The sequence below is a fragment of the Giraffa tippelskirchi genome, chromosome 3, assembly GCF_054371585.1.
Source record: "Giraffa tippelskirchi isolate mGirTip1 chromosome 3, T2T-mGirTip1v1.2.pri, whole genome shotgun sequence".
In the NCBI taxonomy this organism is placed as follows: Eukaryota; Metazoa; Chordata; class Mammalia; order Artiodactyla; family Giraffidae; genus Giraffa; species Giraffa tippelskirchi.
Genome location: NC_137277.1, coordinates 18432052 through 18451582, shown reverse-complemented (window position 1 = coordinate 18451582; position 19531 = coordinate 18432052). Strand labels below are relative to the sequence as shown.

Sequence of the window (19531 nt, the reverse complement as noted above, 5' to 3'; positions counted from 1 at the left end):
TTTAATTTCATGGCTGCAGTCACCTAGGCTCCTAGGTCATGAGGTTATGAGGCTCCAGTCATGAGGCTCCTAGGATGTGAGTTTTGAGAGCCCACTGAAGGTTGGTAACAGGGGTGGGATCTTCCTTACTTCCCAAGACTAAACCATGCCCCCCACACACACACACACACTGACGTGGGTAGTATAGTATCAATACTTAAAACAGGGAGTCGAGTTGTGCTGTGCTCAGTCGCTCAGTTGTGTCATACGTTTTGCGACTCTATGGACTGTAGCCCCCCAGGCTCCTGTGTCCCTGGGATTTTCCAGGTTTTGGAGTGGGTTGCCATTGGAGTGGGTTGCCATTTCCTCCTCCAGGGGAGGGGGCCACCCAAAGCCACCCAGCTCAGCTCAGCTCAACTCTGAATCCCCTGCTCTACTTCCGAGTCACTCTTGTCCTATTCCCTTCATAAATCCTGAGGACCCCAATACCAACAGGGATCCCCAACTCCTCCAAAAAAGCTGTGAGGCGGGCGAGCTGAGATGACCCCAGGGGAGCCTTAGTCGCTGCACCTTGTTATGTCCCTCGATGGCCAGCTGAACCATCATGCTGGACATTTTGTTCTACCGCCCTTTAAAGTCAGGGCGAATTCCCTTAGAGGATGGGATCTTCTCTTCCGGGGATGCTCAGTCGCGGTCCATGGGGGAAGGAAGGCGAGTGGGTGCAGGGAGGCCGCACTAGCGATAGAGTACAGACTCCCCGTCGGCTCCGGAGCCCCTACTGTATCCAGGGCGCCCCCTGGCGGCGACAGAAAAACCTACTACTAGAGACTTGGACCGAAGGGAGGAGAGGACCAAGGAGGAAACTACTAAAGGAGTAAGAGGCTTGGAGCCCGCCCCTCAAATCAACCCCACCCTCCGCGGTGACCAGACGCCAAGAAATGGATCTGTGTGAGCCTAAAAACTGATGCTGAAGCTGAAACTCCAATACTTTGGCCATCTGATGCGAAGAACTGACTCATTGGAAAAGACCCTGATGCTGGGAAAGATTGAAGGCGGGAGAAGAAGGGGACGACAGAGGATGAGATGGTTGGATGGCATCACCGACGCGAAGAACATGAGTTTAAGTAGGCTCCGGGAGTTGATGATGGACAGGAAAGCCTGGCGTGCTGCAGTCCATGGGGTCGCAAAGAGTCGGACACAACTGAGCGACTGAACTGAACGGAAAAAGGGCTCTGGGATCCGATATCACCTTTTTCATCATTTCCCTAGCGGCAGCACCCTCCCACTGCCTGAATCAGGGTCTAGGCCCCCAGCCCTACACTGAAGCTCCGTGAATGAAAGGGGAAACCCAAACTGCAGCATCTCGGCGGGGATGGGGGTGGGGAGCCAACGGAGAAAAGCCGAATGTCCGACTTTCTCTGAGACCGAGCCTCCGCCTCCCTTATCACCTGGTACTTGAACCACCGCTCACCCTCTTTCCTGTCCTCAGATCTCTAAAAACTTCCTTCAGTCTCTCCGCTCCTCCAGATCCAAAAACTAAGCCTGCTACGGAGAGGCGGCGGCAAGTGGGAAGAGAGGAGGAAAGAAGAGGCAGTGCAGTGTGGGTTGAGGAGGGGGTCTTCTCCACCCCCGCCCCACCCCTAACCAAGCCGCCCCTGGCTTGGCACCTCTGGGTGTTTCCTTGTTTGGAGAACTCCAAGGAAGTCGACGGACTAGCGGGAGAGCTTGGGGGTGGAGCAGTGAGGAGGGGAGGGGTGGGGAGGGAGGAGAGAGGAGGGGGAAGGGGAGCCCAGGCAGGGAGGCTGGGTTTGCGAGGTAAGGGGGCTCGTCCCCCTCAGCCCCGTGGGTTGCAAAGAATTGCTAATTGCAACTAAACGAGACCTCGGGGTGGGGGAAGGGGCAGTCTCCCGGCTGTCAGGGGCTACCGTCTCTTTGAGTGCCCGGGTAAGGCCAGGCCAGTCTGCTCTTCTCATGTAAAGCAGCTTTTTGTCTGGGGGAGCCAGGGCTGGGGCCAGGGGCTGGGGAAGGGGCCCAAGCCGTTAGCAAGCTTCTTGTTCCCCAGAAAGGGAGAAGGGTGCCGAGGCCTCCTTGGAATGAGGACACCCCCCTCCTGCTCCACTCTCAAGCATTTTGCGGTGGGGCTTGGTGGGGTGCTGCCCAGCAGGAGGGGGTGGGCCTGGGATCCCAGCACCCCCCTTACAGGGCTGTGGGAAAAAACTGAGCACAAAGAAGGGGGCTGGCCCAGCCGAGTTGGGAGACAGGGCAGCTCTGATCCAGGGATGCCCTGAGCTTGAAGTACCCATGGCTGGAGCCCCTTCTCCCCAGAGAATGGCCCCAGTGGCCACGTGTACCTTCTCTGACTTCCTTATCCACTTTGCCAACCGTTCAACCCTTCTGCACCATGGGGAAGCGTCTTGAGATCCAAGCCTGCTTCCTGTCTGAGCCCAACCTGGAAGGAGAAGGAATAAAACCTTGACAGAAATCCTCTAAGCATAGGAACAGAGGAATAATGCTTCCAGGCCCTGGGGCCATTTAACCTCTTAAAGACCCAAGATTAGAGTCTTGCCTTCTAATTTGGATGCTCCATTATATAAGCTTCTATAAACCTGGATAAGAAATTGCATAATCTTATTGAGCCTCACTTTTCTCATCTGTGAAATAGGGGGCAATAATATCATGCTCTAAATGTCCTTGTAAAGATGGAAAGAGATGGAAAGCACCCCACATGGCGGTCTCTATTCTCCATGTTCTCTCCCCTCCTAGGAACGCTCATCATGTTACACACACACTCCAGGGATAAAGATGTCTTGGTGCTTGTGTGCATGCTAAGTCACTTCAGTTGTGTCCAACTCTTTGCAACCCCAAGGACTGTAGCCCACCAGGCCCCTCTGTCCATGGGATTCTCCAGGCAAGAATACTGGAGTGGGTGGCAATGCCCTTCTCCAGGTGATCTTCCCAACCTAGGGATCGAACCCACATCTTTTGTGAATCCTGCATCCGGCAGGCGGGTGCTTTACCACTAGCACCATCTGGGAAGCCCACAGGTGTCTTGGTATCTTACATTTAAATTTCCCAGACTGCCTGTGTCAGCTCTTGACAATACACAAAGTGGAACAGATTTTTTTCTCCACAGCTGACTGGTGATGAAAATGAAATTCAGCGGGACAGTCTGATCTCCTGACTCCTCCACCACTGCTCACCCCACTCCACAGTGTGGCCTCAAGAGATATTATCTCACAGATTAGACCATGGAGCTGAGGGCCAGAGTGAAGCCAGTCGCCATGGCACAGTCCGGGCACCAGCCGGGGTTTCTCAGTCAGACACTTTGTCTTGGTGGCCACCTGGACTCTTCCCCTAAATCACTGTCTGTGTGGCAACTTTAGGACCAGGTGAGTCCCCTTCATTTTATTCCATATCAGGGTCCCTGAGACGCAGAGGGGGCCGTCTATGGGTAGGAAGGGTTGTTTGTTCTCCCTCCACCCTGGGAGGCTCTGGGAGGAAACCTTCCTCTGGGAGGTAGCAGGGAGACCCAGCGATTTCCTGTGTCGAAGAGCAGGGTCTATCGGCTCTTCGTCTTCTCCCTTTTCTTACTAGAAGTTGGTTAGTTCATTCAGGAGTATCTCCTTCCCCCTTTTATTACAGGGACCCCATGGTATCTCCTCAACACAGTGTGTCACCCTGACTGGGCCCCCATCCTCCCCACCCCTTGTCCAGGTGGAGCACGCTGACCCTCGCCTGCCAGACACCCAGGGGCTCCTGATCCCAGAGGGCCCTGGGCCAAGGGGCTCTGGCTTTGGGCCAGTGCCTTTCTTACTGCCTGGCTCCCTCCCCACAGGCCCCTAATCCATCTCACCCAGCAGGAAGCCCTTAAGCTGCCTTTTCAGCGGCCTTCCCCAGCCCGCTGTGGGCTCTGTGCCTTTCTATATACCACCCTTGGCAGGAGCTGTGTTATACAAGCTGGAGAGAGCGGCCCCTGCAAAGAGGTCATCGTGCCTAAGGCAGCTTCCAGCTTCAGCAGCCTGTCCTCTCTGGTCACCTCCCCAGGGTTTCCCCCTCTAATGCCCTGCCTGGGCATCCGTGGCCACTGACAGCCCTGGCTAACTCACATCAAAGCCCTAGGCTGGATCCAGGTGGAGGGAGTGGGGAGGAATTCCCAGGGGACAGCGGGCAGGAGGCCAGGGGCTGGGGAAGTGTGGCAGGCAGGAGGGGGCCTCTCTGGCTCGGTGCCTTTGGTCCTTTTGGCTGGTCTCTCCAGCCCCTGCCCTCCAACTCCTCAAAGCTCATTTGCAGCCGTCTCAGACTCAGCTGTACAGCCCAGACTGAGGACTGGGAGCGTCTGGCTCCTGGAGGGGTGACCAAACAAGACGCTCCCTGGCCCACCACGCCCCAGTGTTCAGAGAGGCAGAGAACGCTGCGGGTGGGGTGGGAGGGGGAGAGACTGGATTCTTTCTCTCCTCGTATATTTGGGTGACTGCTTGCACTCCTGGGGTGGAGACCTTACAGCTAAGGCCAGGCTTGATTTCAAACGCCCAATCCCATGGTCCCTGCCAGTATACTCTTCCCAGTTCTGATTTGGGGTTTGAAAAAAATATGGTTTTTGTATGGCCTAGTCCCTACCCTGCCCTCAATCCTTCCCCCCACCCCATCCCTCTCCAGGAAAAGAGTCCCCCCACTGAGGCCCCATCTCCAAGCCCAGTGTAGCCCAAACCCCATCCCAGCCTCTCAGTCCCGGTCTCCCGCTCCAGGAAGCCAGTCTTTAGCTGCCTTGGAATGGTTGGAGGAGAGTTGGGGGTGCCTCCGGGAGGTCTGTTTGTAGTTCAGATTCTTTTCATTCCAGGCTCAGCAGGCTCTCTCTAAGGAAAGGGCCTGGGATGGGGCGGGGGAATCCTTAGGGCACCAGCTGCAGGGTAGGAAAGCTTCCTGGAGAGAGGAGGGAAGTGGATTTTCTCCTCCCAAAGACCCCCACCCTCTAGGTAGGACCTTCCTCTCCCAGTTCTATCCTTGGTAATACACCTCCCCCTCCTGCAAAGGCACCCTCAACAGGAAGGCCCTTTACCAACAAATGGAGGTATTTAGAGGGCTCAGGAGAGGTCCTGATCGCTTTTTTTGCTTTCTAATGAGTCAGCTTCTCTCCTTTTGGGACGCTTAGAGATGTCTGGAGGAGTGGAGGAGGGTGTCAAAAGACAGCCGCCTGGAGAACGACTGGGTCAGCCTCAGCTTCAAAGAGGCCTTGTCACCCTGTCCCCCAAACTGAAGTCCCTTGTAGATTTTTACTTTAGCCCAATATTAACATATTTGTTCATCTATGTTGCCAGTTCTCAGACTACAGAATCCCTCAAGGGTTAATCAGAGTGACCCAGCCATGGAGCAAAGCCTCCAGAACTCCTCAGGGCTTATTAGAAGTCTGACACCTGCTCCAATTTTCCTGGAAGCCTCCCCTCCAGCTGCCTCTACCTGATGGAGGGAGAGAAGAAAATATAAATCCTAACGACTTGTACCGAGTGTCCACTAAGGAACGTTACAGGTCACTTACCACTTCATCTAATCCTCCCAACCCTCAGAGAGAGAAGGTTAATGTCCCACATTGTAGATGAAGAGACTGAGCTTCAGCGAGTGTGAATGACCCATCCCGGGGAATGTAGCAAGGAAGTGGAGCCAAGATTCAAACCTCCTCCTCCGCTGTGGAGGCCTGTGCTGGGCTCCAACACACTGCCTTGTTAGGAGGTCCACCTTGTGTACTTGTGTTCAGGCCTCTGAGTGACCTCTGCCTGACATTCTGCTTCCAGGTTACAGAGTCAAGTGTCCCTTCCCAAAGCAATTGTTCCTGCAAATCCATTTTATCATTCAGTCCTCAGATCAAAGGGAATAAGATTTATTACCCATTTTACAGATAGAGAAACTGATACTCCAAAGCAAAGTGAATCATGGAAAATTGGAGAGCTAGGAAGTAGGTCTGCCGCTACTGCTGCTAAGTCGCTTCAGTCGTGTCTGACCCTGTGTGACCCCATAGACGGAAGCCCACCAGGCTCCCCCATCCCTGGGATTCTTCAGGCAAGAACATTGGAGTGGGTTGCCATTTCCTTCTCCAATGCATGAAAGTGAAAAGTGAAAGTGAAGTCGTTCAGTCGTGTCCGACTCTCAGCGACCCCATGACTCTGCCTTGAAGAGATTCTGTGAGGATTCATTAGTATACTGCAGGACATGCAGAAAGCAACGAATGGGAGGAGCAACTTTCATTAGGAAGAGAATGATGACTATTTTTTTTCACTAGTTTATGAATTCTGGAGGGCAGTGACAGCTGTGGCCTATTAAGGCCAGGACCTGAGCATTTAGATTTCCTGGGTCCACTTCATGAGTTCTCACCATTATGTCAAATTTGTTGTTTATCCTTTCTAAGATTAGGGACAAGAACATGTTTGCAATTAAATATGGCTTCAAGGAACTGGATAATCTTGTCAAAAATGGAGACTGGAGACCCAGGCCTGGTTTGCTCACTTCTCTTCCTCAGAGCTTAGCTCCTCCCCTTCTGAAGTGTAGGTTCCAGAATGGGACAAGGTGGTCAGGGTAAGGGAGCTGGACTGGGGCATCCGGAGCAGGATGCTTGAATCTCTAGACTATTTAACCCAGGAAGTGCTTCAGGCTCTGTCCTGCTTACAGAGGGCATTGATTCCTTAACAAACGTTTGCTGAGCACCTACTATATAAGCATGGGGTGTGTATAAAAACTAAGACACAGCCTGGGCCCTCAAGAGATGATCTTGCTGAGAGTGGATGCTAGTTGGACATCGTAAGTAACACATACCAAATGCTCTAATTCATGGGTAAAGTCAGGATTCAGTGCAAGAAATGAACACCATTCTAGGTGCTTTATGCAGAAGGATATTTAATACTGGTGATATGGACTGAATTGTGTCCCCCTGAAATTCACTTACCTAAGCTCTACCCTTCAATGTGAATATTTTTGGAAAGAGGGTTTTTAGGAGGTAATTAAGATTAAATGAGATCATAAAAATGGAGTCCTAATCCAATAGGATTGGTGGTTTATGAGAAGAGGGAGGGATTTCCCTGGTGGTCCACTGGCTAAGATTCTATGCTGCAATTCAGGAGGCCTGGGTTTGATCCCTGGATGGAGAACTAGATCCCACATTCCACATCTTAAGAGTTTGCATGCTGCAGCTAAAGATCCTGCATGCTGCAACGAAGATCAAAGATCCCTCCTGCCACAACTAAGATCCAATGCAGCCAAATAAATAAAAATAATACATAAATTTTTTAAAAAGAGAGAAAAGAAGATTTTTCTCTCTTCTACAGGTATGTGCCAAGGAAAGCCATGTGAGCACACAGCAAGAAGACACCATCTGCAAGCCAGGAAGAGAGCCCTCACCAAAACCCAACTGTGCTGGCACCCTGATCTCAGACTTCCAGCCTCCAGAAGGGAGACAATAAATTCCTGTTTTTTAAGCAGTTTGCTCTATGGCATTTTGTTACGGTGGCCAAAGCAGACTAAGACGACAGGGAATTAGAGCTTGCAAAATTGTGAGATGGACTGGAGGAGCAGACTTTCTAATGTAGCCATAGAAATGAGCCTCCAATAGGAGCAGTCTCCTCTGCCAGAATCAGGTAAGGAGAACCACGATGAAGCTGCCACTGAAACAGAGGTCATACATACACCTCTATAGCCTCATGGCCCCAAAGTAATAGGTGCCAGGCTGCTATTGTCATCAAGAGATTGAATGAGGTGTTGCTGCTGGAAAAAACCCATCTCTAGGACTTTGCCTGCCAGCAGAAATAGCCAGAGCAGTAAGAACATGGCCCTATCGCCTTACCTCCCTTCCATGTTCCAAGTCTTGAATGAATGCATTTTGCATCCAGAACTCTAGCTGCAAGGGAGGCTGAGAGATGAGGTTTTTGGCTTTCCAACCTCTGCAGTACAGGAAGGTACCTAGAAGAAGATGAGAATGGATGCTGAGGGCCAGTCCGTCTTGTCCACAATGGGGCAAATGCAGGAGAAATTATTGCTGGAAAGATACTTCAGGGTCAGATTTTTTGAATGGGTCTGCCATTTGCCATGGAGGACAGAGCAAGCCTGGGCAGCTGCCAAGATTAACCAGGGCTCTGAAAGGTAATTGAGTGGTCTGGAAAGCAGAGAGCTCTAGAGTGTGCATAAGAATCAATTGGGAGGAATTCCCTGGGGGTCCATTGGTTAGGATTGTGTGCTCTCACTGTGGAGGGCCCGGAGTTCAATCCCTGGTAAGGGAACTAAAATCCCACAATCACTTGGGCATTATAATTAGGAGGGCCCAGGAATCTGTATTTCTGATAGGCCAACCCTGCCTGGGTGCCCTTCTCCCGTTGACTCTGATGCTTGTGGACTCTCAGTTCAGTTCAGTGGCTTACACAAATATTGTCCTGGGGCAGGAGCTCTGATGGGTCCATCCCATAGAGTCCTACGAGCTCTAAAAAGTTTCAGTTTGGGGAGGGGGCACATGCTGAACTGGGCTTCCCCGATGGCTCAGACGGTAAAGAATCTGCCTGCAACGCAGGAGACCCGAGTTTGACCCCTGGGTTGGGAAGATCCCCTGGAGAAGAGAATGGCTACCCACTCCAGTATTCTTGCCTGGGAAATCCCTCAAACAGAGGAGCCTCTCGGACTACAGTCCACGGGATCACAAAGACTCGGACATGCTGAGCGACTATCACTTTCTTTTTCCTCTTCTTCCTGAGAGTTAGCCCTGAATTTGGGATGCTTGAACCTTGAAAAATACCAATGATGTGAGTGTGCAGGGGAAGGAGTCAGGGATATAACCCCCCACCCCTTGGAGATTCCCTGGCAGTCCAGTGGTTAGAGCTCCATGCTTCCACTTCAGGGGGGCACCAGTTCGATCCCCGGTTGGGGAATTAAGATCCCACAGGCCCATAGCACAGACCAAACAAAACAAAACAAAACCAACCCCTCTCCCCCACCAAGGAGGACCAGGTGGTCAGTCAAAAACCTGCACAAACATTTCCTGGGACTGTGATTCACTTTGATCTCTATTCCCACCTGGCAGTGGTGTCTAGGACCCTTGAGACCCTATTCCCATTGGGAGCAGAGGCTCCTTTAGAGAGCTCTTACACCTCAAGGAATTTAAGGACCTGACAGAGGAAGAGCAAGGTGAAACAGAAAAGGAGGGTGAGGAGGAGAGGAGGGAGGTGGCACTGCCATCTAGAATGGCCTTGAGTCTCCCCTCAAACCCAGGGGTGTCCACAGCCCACGCTGAGCTTCAACACAAACAAATTCACTCAAGTAGATTTTCCTTTTCTTTTTCTGGTTCTTACTTTCCACTCCAGGTCCCCAAATCCCCCGTTCTGAGGGAAAGGCCACAACAGATGAAGCAGCAGCGGCCTCCTCCTGTCAGCAACCCCAGCCCAGCCCCACATCTCTGGGGAGGGAGGTCGAGTCAAGCCAGAGCAGGACTGAGTCTGTGAGGCTAGGTTGCCTGGACTGAGGGTCTTTCCTCCTTCCTGGGGGTCCCCTCCCACACCCAGCTCCTTTAGAAGCATCTGCAGCCCTGCTCAGCCAGGGTCCCCGGGGGTGAGGGGCGGCCTTGCTCCTCCAGGCTGGTTCTTCTAGGACAAGAACAGGCTTTCAGGCTCGGGGAGGGTGTCAGGCCTCCTCATCCCCCCAGTTATCACCACAAAGCAAAGTCCAGGGAAGGAGGGGGAGGGGGCAGGGCCGGGGTTGGGGTGTGGGTTGGAGAGCCAGGTCCTTGCTAGTAAATCAATGTTGGTTTCCCAGATGGAGCTGCAGCCGCTTTGATTTCTCAAGTTGCCCCCCTCCCCCTCTGCTCCCCTCACCCCCAGCTCCATGGTTTCAATTCCTCCCTGAAAAGCAGTGGGGCCTCCTTTCAAACCAGCCCAGCTCCTCCAACTCCCAACAACAGCTTAAGTTACAGGAAAGAGAAAGGGGAGGGGGGCGAGGTGGCCCAGCCTGGAGGAGAAGGAGAGAAATTCTGGGAGAAGGGAAGGGGACAAGGGAGAGAGGGAAGAAGAAAGAAAGGAAGAAAGAAAAGGTGAGAGGAGAGCAAGTTAGGAGATGGGGTGCAGTCCTATGAAAGGAAGGGCATGCTCTGCAGGCCCAGGAGGGGAGCTCCCAACCCAGAAGCAACTTTGTCTTGGTTCTTCTTCCCCAGTGAGCACCCTCACACTCATCCCCTCTGAGGGCCCCTCCACATCTACAAGTCAATGATTCAGGCTCCCCCATTCTGATCCTCTTGACATGCAGTTCTAGAAGTTTCCGGGAGAAAACTATCTGTCTCATTCACTCCCAGGGACACTTATTTCCTGGGCCAAGAAGGCAGAGTCACCCCCAAGAACCTCACTAACCAAACTCAGCACTGCTTTTTCCAGCTTGTTTTTTCCCCAGTCTGCTCTGAGCAGCCCACACCGTGCTTTTGCTTGTGCTTTTGCTTGGCCGAGGCCTGGGCTAATTAAAGTCCTTAATTAATAGATCATCTGTTATATCTGTTTAATCCTTTTATGGCCCATTTTGCCATCCAGAGAGCTTGGGGGAAGAGTGCTGGAGAGATAAAGGGGATAAGAGCTATACTCTGCCAATTCCCCACCCGCCTCTGTCCCCAGAGCTGAGCAGCCTGGGAACTTGGCAGGGGGAAGGCTGAAGTGCACTGAAGGAGATCTACAAGTGGGGCTTCCAGGAGTCCTAGACCTCCTGATTATTCTGTGCCTGAAGGGCTGCTTCTCTGAGAACTAAATGGAGGATGGAGTTCAGGGAGAGGGAATTCGGTATCTCACCTGAAGGTGGATTCCAGGCTCAGGGAGGAAAAGGAAGATTCTGGAAAAGCAGAGGAATACCTTGTAAGTTGAAGATGGGGGTAGCCAAGTAGAGTCTCTGGAGACTCAAGTCTGTTTTTCACCAAGCATGCAGAACCTACCCCCACTGAGAACAGAGTATTTTTTAAAAATATTTATTGGGCTACACTGAGTCTTAGTTCCGGCCTCAGGATCTTCACTGTGGCATGAAGATCCTCATTCTCAGGGCACAGCCTCAGTCCTCCCCGTCCTGAATGGATACACACCCTGCTTCCCTTTAGGGTGGAGGGACCTCAGTGCTTCTGGAGGGAAAGAATACTGACCTACTGACTGGAAGTTGAGGAAACAGAGGGAGGACCCCTAACTCCGCCAGGCGGGATGATTTCTCTGTAAGGAAGGGGTTCTGATGGGAAATAAGCAAGGAGACAGGGACACACGCAATTTCCAGGACTCTTCTTGGCAAAATGAAAGGTCAGAAGGAATTCCCTGACACTCCAGTGGTTAGGATTCTGCGCTTTCACTGCTCAGGGCCCAGGTTCAATCCCTGGTCACAAAACTAAGATCCCACAAGCCTGGCTGTGTGGTAAGAGTGAGGAGCCCTGGGCACACCACTCCTCCCCGCCTACCCACCCAGGTTTCCTTAGCTGGGAGAAGTTCCCTGTACTCTCAGTACACCTGTGGTGTGTTGACTATTGTTGACTGGCTCAAGCACACAAGCCTTTCGCCTTGTCCAGGAGGCACCTAGTAATCACAGCTGTGATGATCCCAAAGTATTATTTTCACAGCCCCCTACATCTGGCCCAAAGGTAAAATCAGTAGATTTTTTTTTTTTTAAAATAATCCCCTCATGCAGACGAGGCAGTTGATGCTAAGGAAGGAAAAGGACTTGCCCTAGGTCACTCAGTAGGTGTAGGTGGAGCCAAGCCTGCAGCCCCAACACATTCTGAGCCCCAGAGCAGACTTCTTTCCTCTCCACCAGCTGTTTATTCAGCTCTCCTGTCGACTTGAGACTTCTGCTCCCATGGAATGGAGTGGGTGGCATCTTTCCAGTGGGCACTCAACAATTATCCTAGATACCAGATTTGTAAGCCAAGAGATAATTGACAGTAGTGTCCCAGGGTTTTGGGCAGAAGTGGCAGTGGCATTGGAGGCAACATGGGCTCCCAATCTATTGCGGAAGCCCCAGACCAACCAGAAATATTTCTCAGGAAGGAAAATCAGCCTAGTTCTCTGCAGACCATCACCCCCTAGACTTTATGTCCCTGAACCTGCAGCCTAGGTCTCTGCAGATTTAGTCTACTTTGCCTATAGTAGATGCTCAATAATTTGTTGGATTAAAATAATAGCTATTACTTACCAAGCTTTTTGCCTAGCATTAGGTAAAGCGAGTGCCATAATCTATCTCTTTTCAGTTTCACAACTGAAGCAAGGCAAATAAAAAAGTTCTGACTTGAGGCTCTCAAGACTCAGGAAAAACAAGCCAGGAACATTCTCCTGTTGACTAGAATGTCTCCTGGCCCCACTGCTCCTTCTCTGTCTCCCTCTTCCACAGCCCATAGTCCTTAAATGTTGATGCCCCCAAAACTTGAGTCTTCCCATTCAATCCCCTTTCCCTAGGTGATCTTAGCTGCTCTCATAGCTTCAACTATAGCTAAAGATACTAGATCTAAATCCATCAAGAGCTTCTTCCAAGCCCCTGGGTTAGAACGTGCATATGTGCTCAGTCGCTTCAGTCATGTCTGATTCTTTGCGACCCCATGGACTGTAGCCCACCAGGCTCCTCTGTCCATGGGATTTTCCAGGCAAGAATACTGGAGTGGGTTGCCATCTCCTTCTCCAGGGGATCTTCCCGACCAAGGAATTGATCCTGAGTCTCTTGCTTCTCCAGCATTGGCAGGCAGATTCTTTACCATTGCCCCACCTGGAAAGCCCTGTGTTAGAATAGTGAACTTCTGTTGAACATTCTGTCTTCTTCTGGACATAATATAGGCTTGACCTGGCTTGACTGTGCTCATTACTTTCCAGTCCCTGCATTTCCTATCCTGGTTGATGACATCAGGTCATCTAAGTCAGAAACATTGGTTGGGCTCCTCCCTCACTCTCTCTTCATCTATACTGCCTCAGCTCAGTTCACGCTCTCAGCATCTCTTGCCTGGTCTCTTACGATCTATTGCTAATTGGAATCTCTGACTTAGCTGACTCAAATCACGCTCCACCTAACTGTCTGAATATACCATCTAAAACTTAACATGGAAAAAACACTTTGCTTCCCTAAATATGCCAATGCATCTCTATCTCCAGGAGTCCAGATTGTGTGCATAGTATCTTAGGTCTTGCCTTATTTAAAACCTCCTCTGCGGTCACTCTCCCAGGTGTACACGGGTCTCTAACAAGGCCAAAGTATTTGTACACTTGTGCCTCCTGCCCAGTCCATCCATTTCACCACGTTACACCCTTGCACATGCTATTCCCTCTGTCTGGAATGCCTATCCCTACCTTGAGATTATAAGGTCATATTTCTACATCTAGCACCTAACACTTGGTCTGCAAGGCCCTGCAGGTGTGACACCTGCTGACCTCCCTTTGCTTCATCCTGTTTAACTCCTCACTCCAACCACAGAGGCCTCCTAGCACCACTGCTTTTCCCTTTGTAGCACTGAATCCTGTGGCCATTTTACATCCATTTAAGTGACTGTGATGATTGCAAATCTCTCCCACAACTTCTCACTCCTCTGCCCTCTCCAACTCAAATTCCCTTCCCAATTATGCTTCCCACTATATAAGTTGCTATATTATCATATTTTATACATGGTAATGTATATATATATATATCATGCTTCCCTGGTGGCTCAGACAGTAAAGAATCCGCCTGCAATGTGGGAGACCTGGGTTAGATCCCTGGGTTAGGAAGATCCCCTGGAGAAGGGAATGGCTACCCACTCCAGTATTCTGGCCTGGAGAATCCCATGACCAGAGGAGCCTGGCGGGCTACAGTCCGTGGGGTTGCAAAGAGTCATTCAGGACACAACTGAGTGACTTTCACTTTCACTAATGTATATATTACAAGGCTACTCTCTCAGTTCTTCCCACCCTCTCCCTCCCCTGCTGTGTCCACAAGTCCGGTTCTCTATGTCTGTGTCTCTATTCTGCAAAATAGGCTCATCAGTAGCATTTTCCTAGATTTCATATATAGATGTTAATATACAACATTTGTTTTTTCTTCTTTTGACTTATTTTACTCCATATGACAAGCTCTAGGTTCAACCACCTCAATTCAACTCTTCAAGGGCAGGGATGCTGCCATTTTTCTCTGTCTTGGCCACAACCTCTACCACAGTGGTTTAAAATCGGAAAACTCAGTAAAAGTGTGATGCATACAGAAAGGTCGATTGTATGAACGAATGTCTTTCATTTCTTTTTTCTTTTTTTGCAGCTTCAGCTCCCGCTTTGCCTTGGAGGGTGGAAGGGATAACTGTCACTCAAGCCTGGCCCTAGGGTAGGAAAACAGGTTTGTCATGGAAGGAAATTGAAGATGCTGCATTTCTATTGGAGATTTACTCTCAATTTCCTATCAGACTGTGAGCGCTTCCTGAATGGAGTGGAGTAGTGTGTCTTACTCTTTTTTTTTTTCCACTGCTCAGCTCAGAGGCTTGGTACCAGCTCTAGATGTCCTAAGGGCAGAGTAGGAGGGGAGATTTGAAGACACAGCACCTTGGGCTTAGTTTGGGCCCCACAGAGCAAGACAGCACAATTTTCCCATCCCTAGACTGCTCTGGGGTGAAGGTGGACTTGTGGGTGAAATGAAAATAAAACGGAAGAGCTAAGGCATAGTCTCCCTGATTTTGAAGGAACTCTTTATTCCGAAAGCTGTGAAAAGTCAACCTCTCCAGGAAATGATAAGGCCAATTTTCATGTTGTAAAGAACCTGAAAATCTGTATTTCATTCTACCAAGGAGGGGAAAAAATTGGATCCTGTCAAACCTGGATCCATTGTTTGTATCTATGACTGAGAATTTTCTTTCCTTCTTCCTGTTCTCTCCTTTTTTTTTTTTTCTTTTAGGTTTCTTTTTGTTGTTGTTTGGTTTTTTGTCTTGTTTTTAAAGCAATCCTTTTCTAGATTGAATTAGGAAACAGCTCGCTAGGCTGGGCGGATTTGGACCATATAGAGAAGCAAAGGAAGTTTTCTAAACTCAAGTTTCTTTCCTCTTTTTAAGTGCACCCCCCCCCCGCCTCTAACTGAGAGACAATAGAAATAATTGATCCATCATCCAACACCAGGCCCAGGAGATTTACATGCAAATTCCCTCTTTTCTCCCCAGAACTCCCTCCCCACCAAACTTAAAATCCAAGAATGAAGAAAAAAGAAGAAAACCTTTCTAAACCAACCGGAACCCTGCTGGCCACTGCCTTCCACCCCCAAGTCAGGTGAGAGAAGTGTGTGTGTGTGTGTGTGTGTGTGTGTGTGTGTGTGTGTATGTGTGTGTGTGTGTTGGGGGGGGCAGTTCATCCACCACAACCAACCGGAACCCTGCTGGCCACTGCCTTCCACCCCCCAGTCAGGTGAGAGGGGTGTGTGTGTGTGTGTAGGGGGGGCAGTTCATCCATCACAACCCCCAGCTGCCTTCCACCCCCCAGTCAGGTGAGAGGGGTGTGTGTGTGTGTGTGTGTGTGTGTGTGTTGGGGGGGGCAGTTCATCCATCACAACCCCCAGCTTCTTCCACCCCCCAGTCAGGTGAGAGGTGTGTGTGTGTGTGTGTGTGTGTGTGTGTGTGTGTTGCGGGGGGCAGTTCATCCACCACAACCCCCAGCTTCTTCCACCCCCCAGTCAGGTGAGAGGTGTGTGTGTGTGTGTGTGTGTGTGTGTGTGTGTGTGTGTGTGTGTGTGTGTGTGTGTGTGTGTGTGTGTGTGTGTGTGTGTGTGTGTGTGTGTGTGTGTGTGTGTGTTGAGGGGGGGCAGTTCATCCACCACAACCCCCAGCTTCTTCCACCCCCCAGTCAGGTGAGAGGTGTGTGTGTGTGTGTGTGGAGGGGGGGGCAGTTCATCCACCACAACCCCCAGCTTCCTTTCTCGCCACACACACCACCCCTTTCTGATGTGGAATCACTTAAGATTTGGGTAAAACTCCCCTCTCTCCCAGGAGACCGTATCTGGAAGCTTTTAGGGGGCGGAGGCAGAGGTGGAGAGAGAGGAAGAAAATTCCCCCAAACGGCCTAAAAGAGCCATCTCTTCCCTGAAAACTGCTCGTCATCCCCCACCCCCCACCATTAACCTCCGATTAAGACCTCCTCGTTATGGCAACTAAACTTTACTTTGCATAATTAAGATTTGCCTCGGAAGAAAGAGGAGGGAGAAGCCGCAGCTCTAGGCCATTCTCCTTCATCTCACCCCCTCCCACTCCCGCCCCAACCCTCCAGCTCAGGGCCTCAGAGTTCCTGAGTTTTCTCACTTTGAGGTGCCACCGAACACAAAGAACCATAATGGGCTCCTTTGTGCTCGCTACGGGGCAATTACGCCCCGGAGTCCAGGCCCCTTTAAGAGCCTCTTAAAGAGACAAGCTCTCATTTTTCAGAGGGTTATTTAAGGGTGCACGTAGAGGGAGGAGCGAGGCAAACTCCTAGAGGTCTACATATAGGGCAACGTGCAACTTTTGTCTGGATGCCATGAAAATGGGCTGAGAGAAGAGTCTTTGTAAACTGTTAGCTTAATTTTTTAAAAAATCTCTCCCTTAAACAATTTTTTTTTCAAATTTGACATTTTTTTTTCACTTGTTCTGAAAAATTGGACTGAAATAAGTGGGGTTCGAGGAGCAGGCGCGGAGGCACGGCTTTAAAGAGGCTCTACCCACAGAGCTCCGTGGCCCCGGGAAGAAGAGTAATCCAGAGCTGAGTGACGCGGACCCGCCGCAGTTCTGAGGAAGGTGTGTCTCCGAATCTCGCCGCCCAGACTCCAGAGAAATCCCGCGTTGGGCAAAAAGCCCTTAATATAATAATAGCTTGTCTCTTTAAAAAGCAAAGGGGGGGGGGAAGTTTTGTTGGCATCTGGTTTCTGATCTCATTATGTTGTGGTTGACCAATCCAGCCCTCGGGGCTGGTCCTCGGGTTTAAATCTCATTGGCCGAGAGAACATTTTGGGACGGTGCTTAGAGCTCGACGGGGCGGTTTCAAGGATCCCTTTTTTGGGGGGCTGAGGAGAGGGCGGGGCCGCCGGCGGGGGCCCCCTTGAAACCGACTAATTGGGATCGGAGAGGCCGAGGTGAGGGCTGGAGGAAGGCACAAAGGAGTCGAGGGGCGGAGAAGGGAGGGGAGAGGCGAGAGGAGGAGGAAGAGGAGGAGAGAGGGCTAGCCGCGCGCAGTGTCTCCGGCGGCTCAGTCCGACCCCGGCGAGCTAGCGGGCAGGCGCGCCGCCCCCTCCCCCGCCCGGGCTCCCCAACTCGGCAGCCGCGAGCAAAGTTTGCAGAGAGGCGCGGGAGGCGGCGGCCGCGGCGAGGAGGCGGCGGGGAAGGCGCGCGGTCTCCGGGCTGGGGGCGGGGGCGGGGGGGCGCCCGGGAGCCGAGTAGGGGGCGGCGGCCAGCATGCGGCCCCGCAGCGCCCTGCCCCGCCTGTTGCTGCCTCTGCTGCTGCTGCCCGCCGCCGGGCCGGCCCAATTCCACGGGGAGAAGGGCATATCCATCCCGGACCACGGCTTCTGCCAGCCCATCTCCATCCCGCTGTGCACGGACATCGCCTACAACCAGACCATCATGCCCAACCTTCTGGGCCATACGAACCAAGAGGACGCCGGACTGGAAGTGCACCAGTTCTACCCATTGGTAAAGGTGCAGTGTTCGCCCGAACTGCGCTTCTTCCTGTGCTCGATGTACGCGCCCGTGTGCACCGTGCTGGAGCAGGCCATCCCGCCGTGCCGCTCCATCTGCGAGCGCGCGCGCCAGGGTTGCGAGGCGCTCATGAACAAGTTCGGTTTCCAGTGGCCGGAGCGCCTGCGCTGCGAGCACTTCCCCCGCCACGGCGCGGAGCAGATCTGCGTGGGCCAGAACCACTCGGAGGACGGCGCGCCGGCGCTGCTCACCACCGCGCCGCCGCCCGGCCTGCAGCCGGGTGCGGGGGGCACCCCGGGCGGCCCGGGTGGCGGCGGCTCGCCCCCGCGCTATGCCACGCTGGAGCATCCGTTCCACTGTCCGCGCGTCCTCAAGGTGCCGTCATATCTCAGCTACAAGTTTCTGGGCGAGCGCGACTGCGCGGCTCCCTGCGAGCCGGCGCGGCCGGATGGCTCCATGTTCTTCTCACAGGAGGAGACGCGCTTTGCGCGCCTCTGGATCCTCACTTGGTCCGTGCTGTGCTGCGCCTCCACCTTCTTCACCGTCACCACGTACCTGGTAGACATGCAGCGCTTCCGCTACCCTGAGCGGCCCATCATCTTTCTGTCCGGCTGCTACACTATGGTGTCGGTGGCCTACATCGCGGGCTTCGTGCTCCAGGAGCGCGTGGTGTGTAACGAGCGCTTCTCCGAGGACGGCTACCGCACGGTGGTGCAGGGCACCAAGAAGGAGGGCTGCACCATCCTCTTCATGATGCTCTACTTCTTCAGCATGGCCAGTTCCATCTGGTGGGTCATCTTGTCGCTCACCTGGTTCCTGGCGGCCGGCATGAAGTGGGGCCACGAGGCCATCGAGGCCAACTCGCAGTACTTTCACCTGGCCGCGTGGGCCGTGCCCGCCGTCAAGACCATCACGATCCTGGCTATGGGCCAGATTGACGGCGACCTGCTGAGCGGCGTGTGCTTCGTGGGCCTCAATAGCCTGGACCCGTTGCGGGGCTTCGTGCTGGCGCCGCTCTTCGTGTACCTGTTCATAGGCACGTCCTTCCTCCTGGCCGGCTTCGTGTCCCTCTTCCGCATCCGTACCATCATGAAACACGACGGTACCAAGACGGAGAAGCTGGAGCGGCTGATGGTGCGCATCGGCGTCTTCTCGGTGCTCTACACGGTGCCCGCCACCATCGTCATCGCCTGCTACTTCTACGAGCAGGCCTTCCGAGAGCACTGGGAGCGCTCGTGGGTGAGCCAGCACTGCAAGAGCCTGGCCATCCCGTGCCCGGCGCACTACACGCCGCGCATGTCTCCCGACTTCACCGTCTACATGATCAAATACCTCATGACGCTCATCGTGGGCATCACGTCGGGCTTCTGGATCTGGTCCGGCAAGACGCTGCACTCGTGGAGGAAGTTCTACACACGTCTCACCAACAGCCGGCATGGCGAGACCACCGTGTGAGCCCGGCGCTTGTGCGCCGCGTCCTCGGCCGGGCCCGCACCGCGCGCTCACCGCCCGCGGGGAGGGGGTGGGACGGGGGCTCCTACAGACTCCTTATTTTATTTTTTTAAATAAAGAACAATCGAAACCATTTCTTTTTTAGGTCGCTTTTTAAAGAAAACTCTGCCCAACAGCCCCACCAGGTTTGTAATTAAAACTGTAAATAGTCTTTGTAAATTTAATTATATATTTTGTATTTAAAAGAAAAAAAGGGGGGGGAGAAGCAAAGAGGGGCGCCAGGCCTGAGGAATAGAGGGTGGGGGAGCTCAGGGGTCCTCTCCTTTCTTCAGGGCCCTTTCAAACACCATCCCTGGTTTGACAGGGCCGGGCCTGTTGGAAGAGGTGTTGGCTCTGAGGAGTTGGCACATTCAACTTCTCAAGCCAAATTTATGAGCTTTCTCACTGACGCTGGGCCTATGGAAGCTGTTGGCTAGT

General features: G+C 52.4%; 1 protein-coding gene and 1 long non-coding RNA gene across 2 annotated transcripts; both read left to right on the top strand.

Moving 5' to 3' along the window:
• The first annotated feature begins 7778 nt into the window (after positions 1 to 7778).
• LOC145541243 (uncharacterized) lies at positions 7779 to 15158 on the top strand. The gene is made up of 3 exons (XR_014078895.1): positions 7779 to 12066; positions 12405 to 12519; positions 13782 to 15158. It is a non-coding gene; the product is annotated as an uncharacterized LOC145541243 (long non-coding RNA).
• A 2002-nt stretch (positions 15159 to 17160) lies between these two features.
• FZD2 (frizzled class receptor 2) lies at positions 17161 to 19185 on the top strand. The gene has a single exon (XM_081577968.1). The coding sequence runs from the start codon at positions 17360 to 17362 to the stop codon at positions 19055 to 19057; it is 1698 nt and encodes a 565-aa protein (XP_081434094.1). The 5' UTR covers positions 17161 to 17359; the 3' UTR covers positions 19058 to 19185.
• Positions 19186 to 19531: the final 346 nt, after the last annotated feature.

Coding starts and splice junctions, on each gene's coding strand:
- FZD2 (XM_081577968.1), top strand. CDS start 17,360: ATGCGGCCCCGCAGCGCCCTGCCCCGCCTGTTGCTGCCTCTGCTGCTG.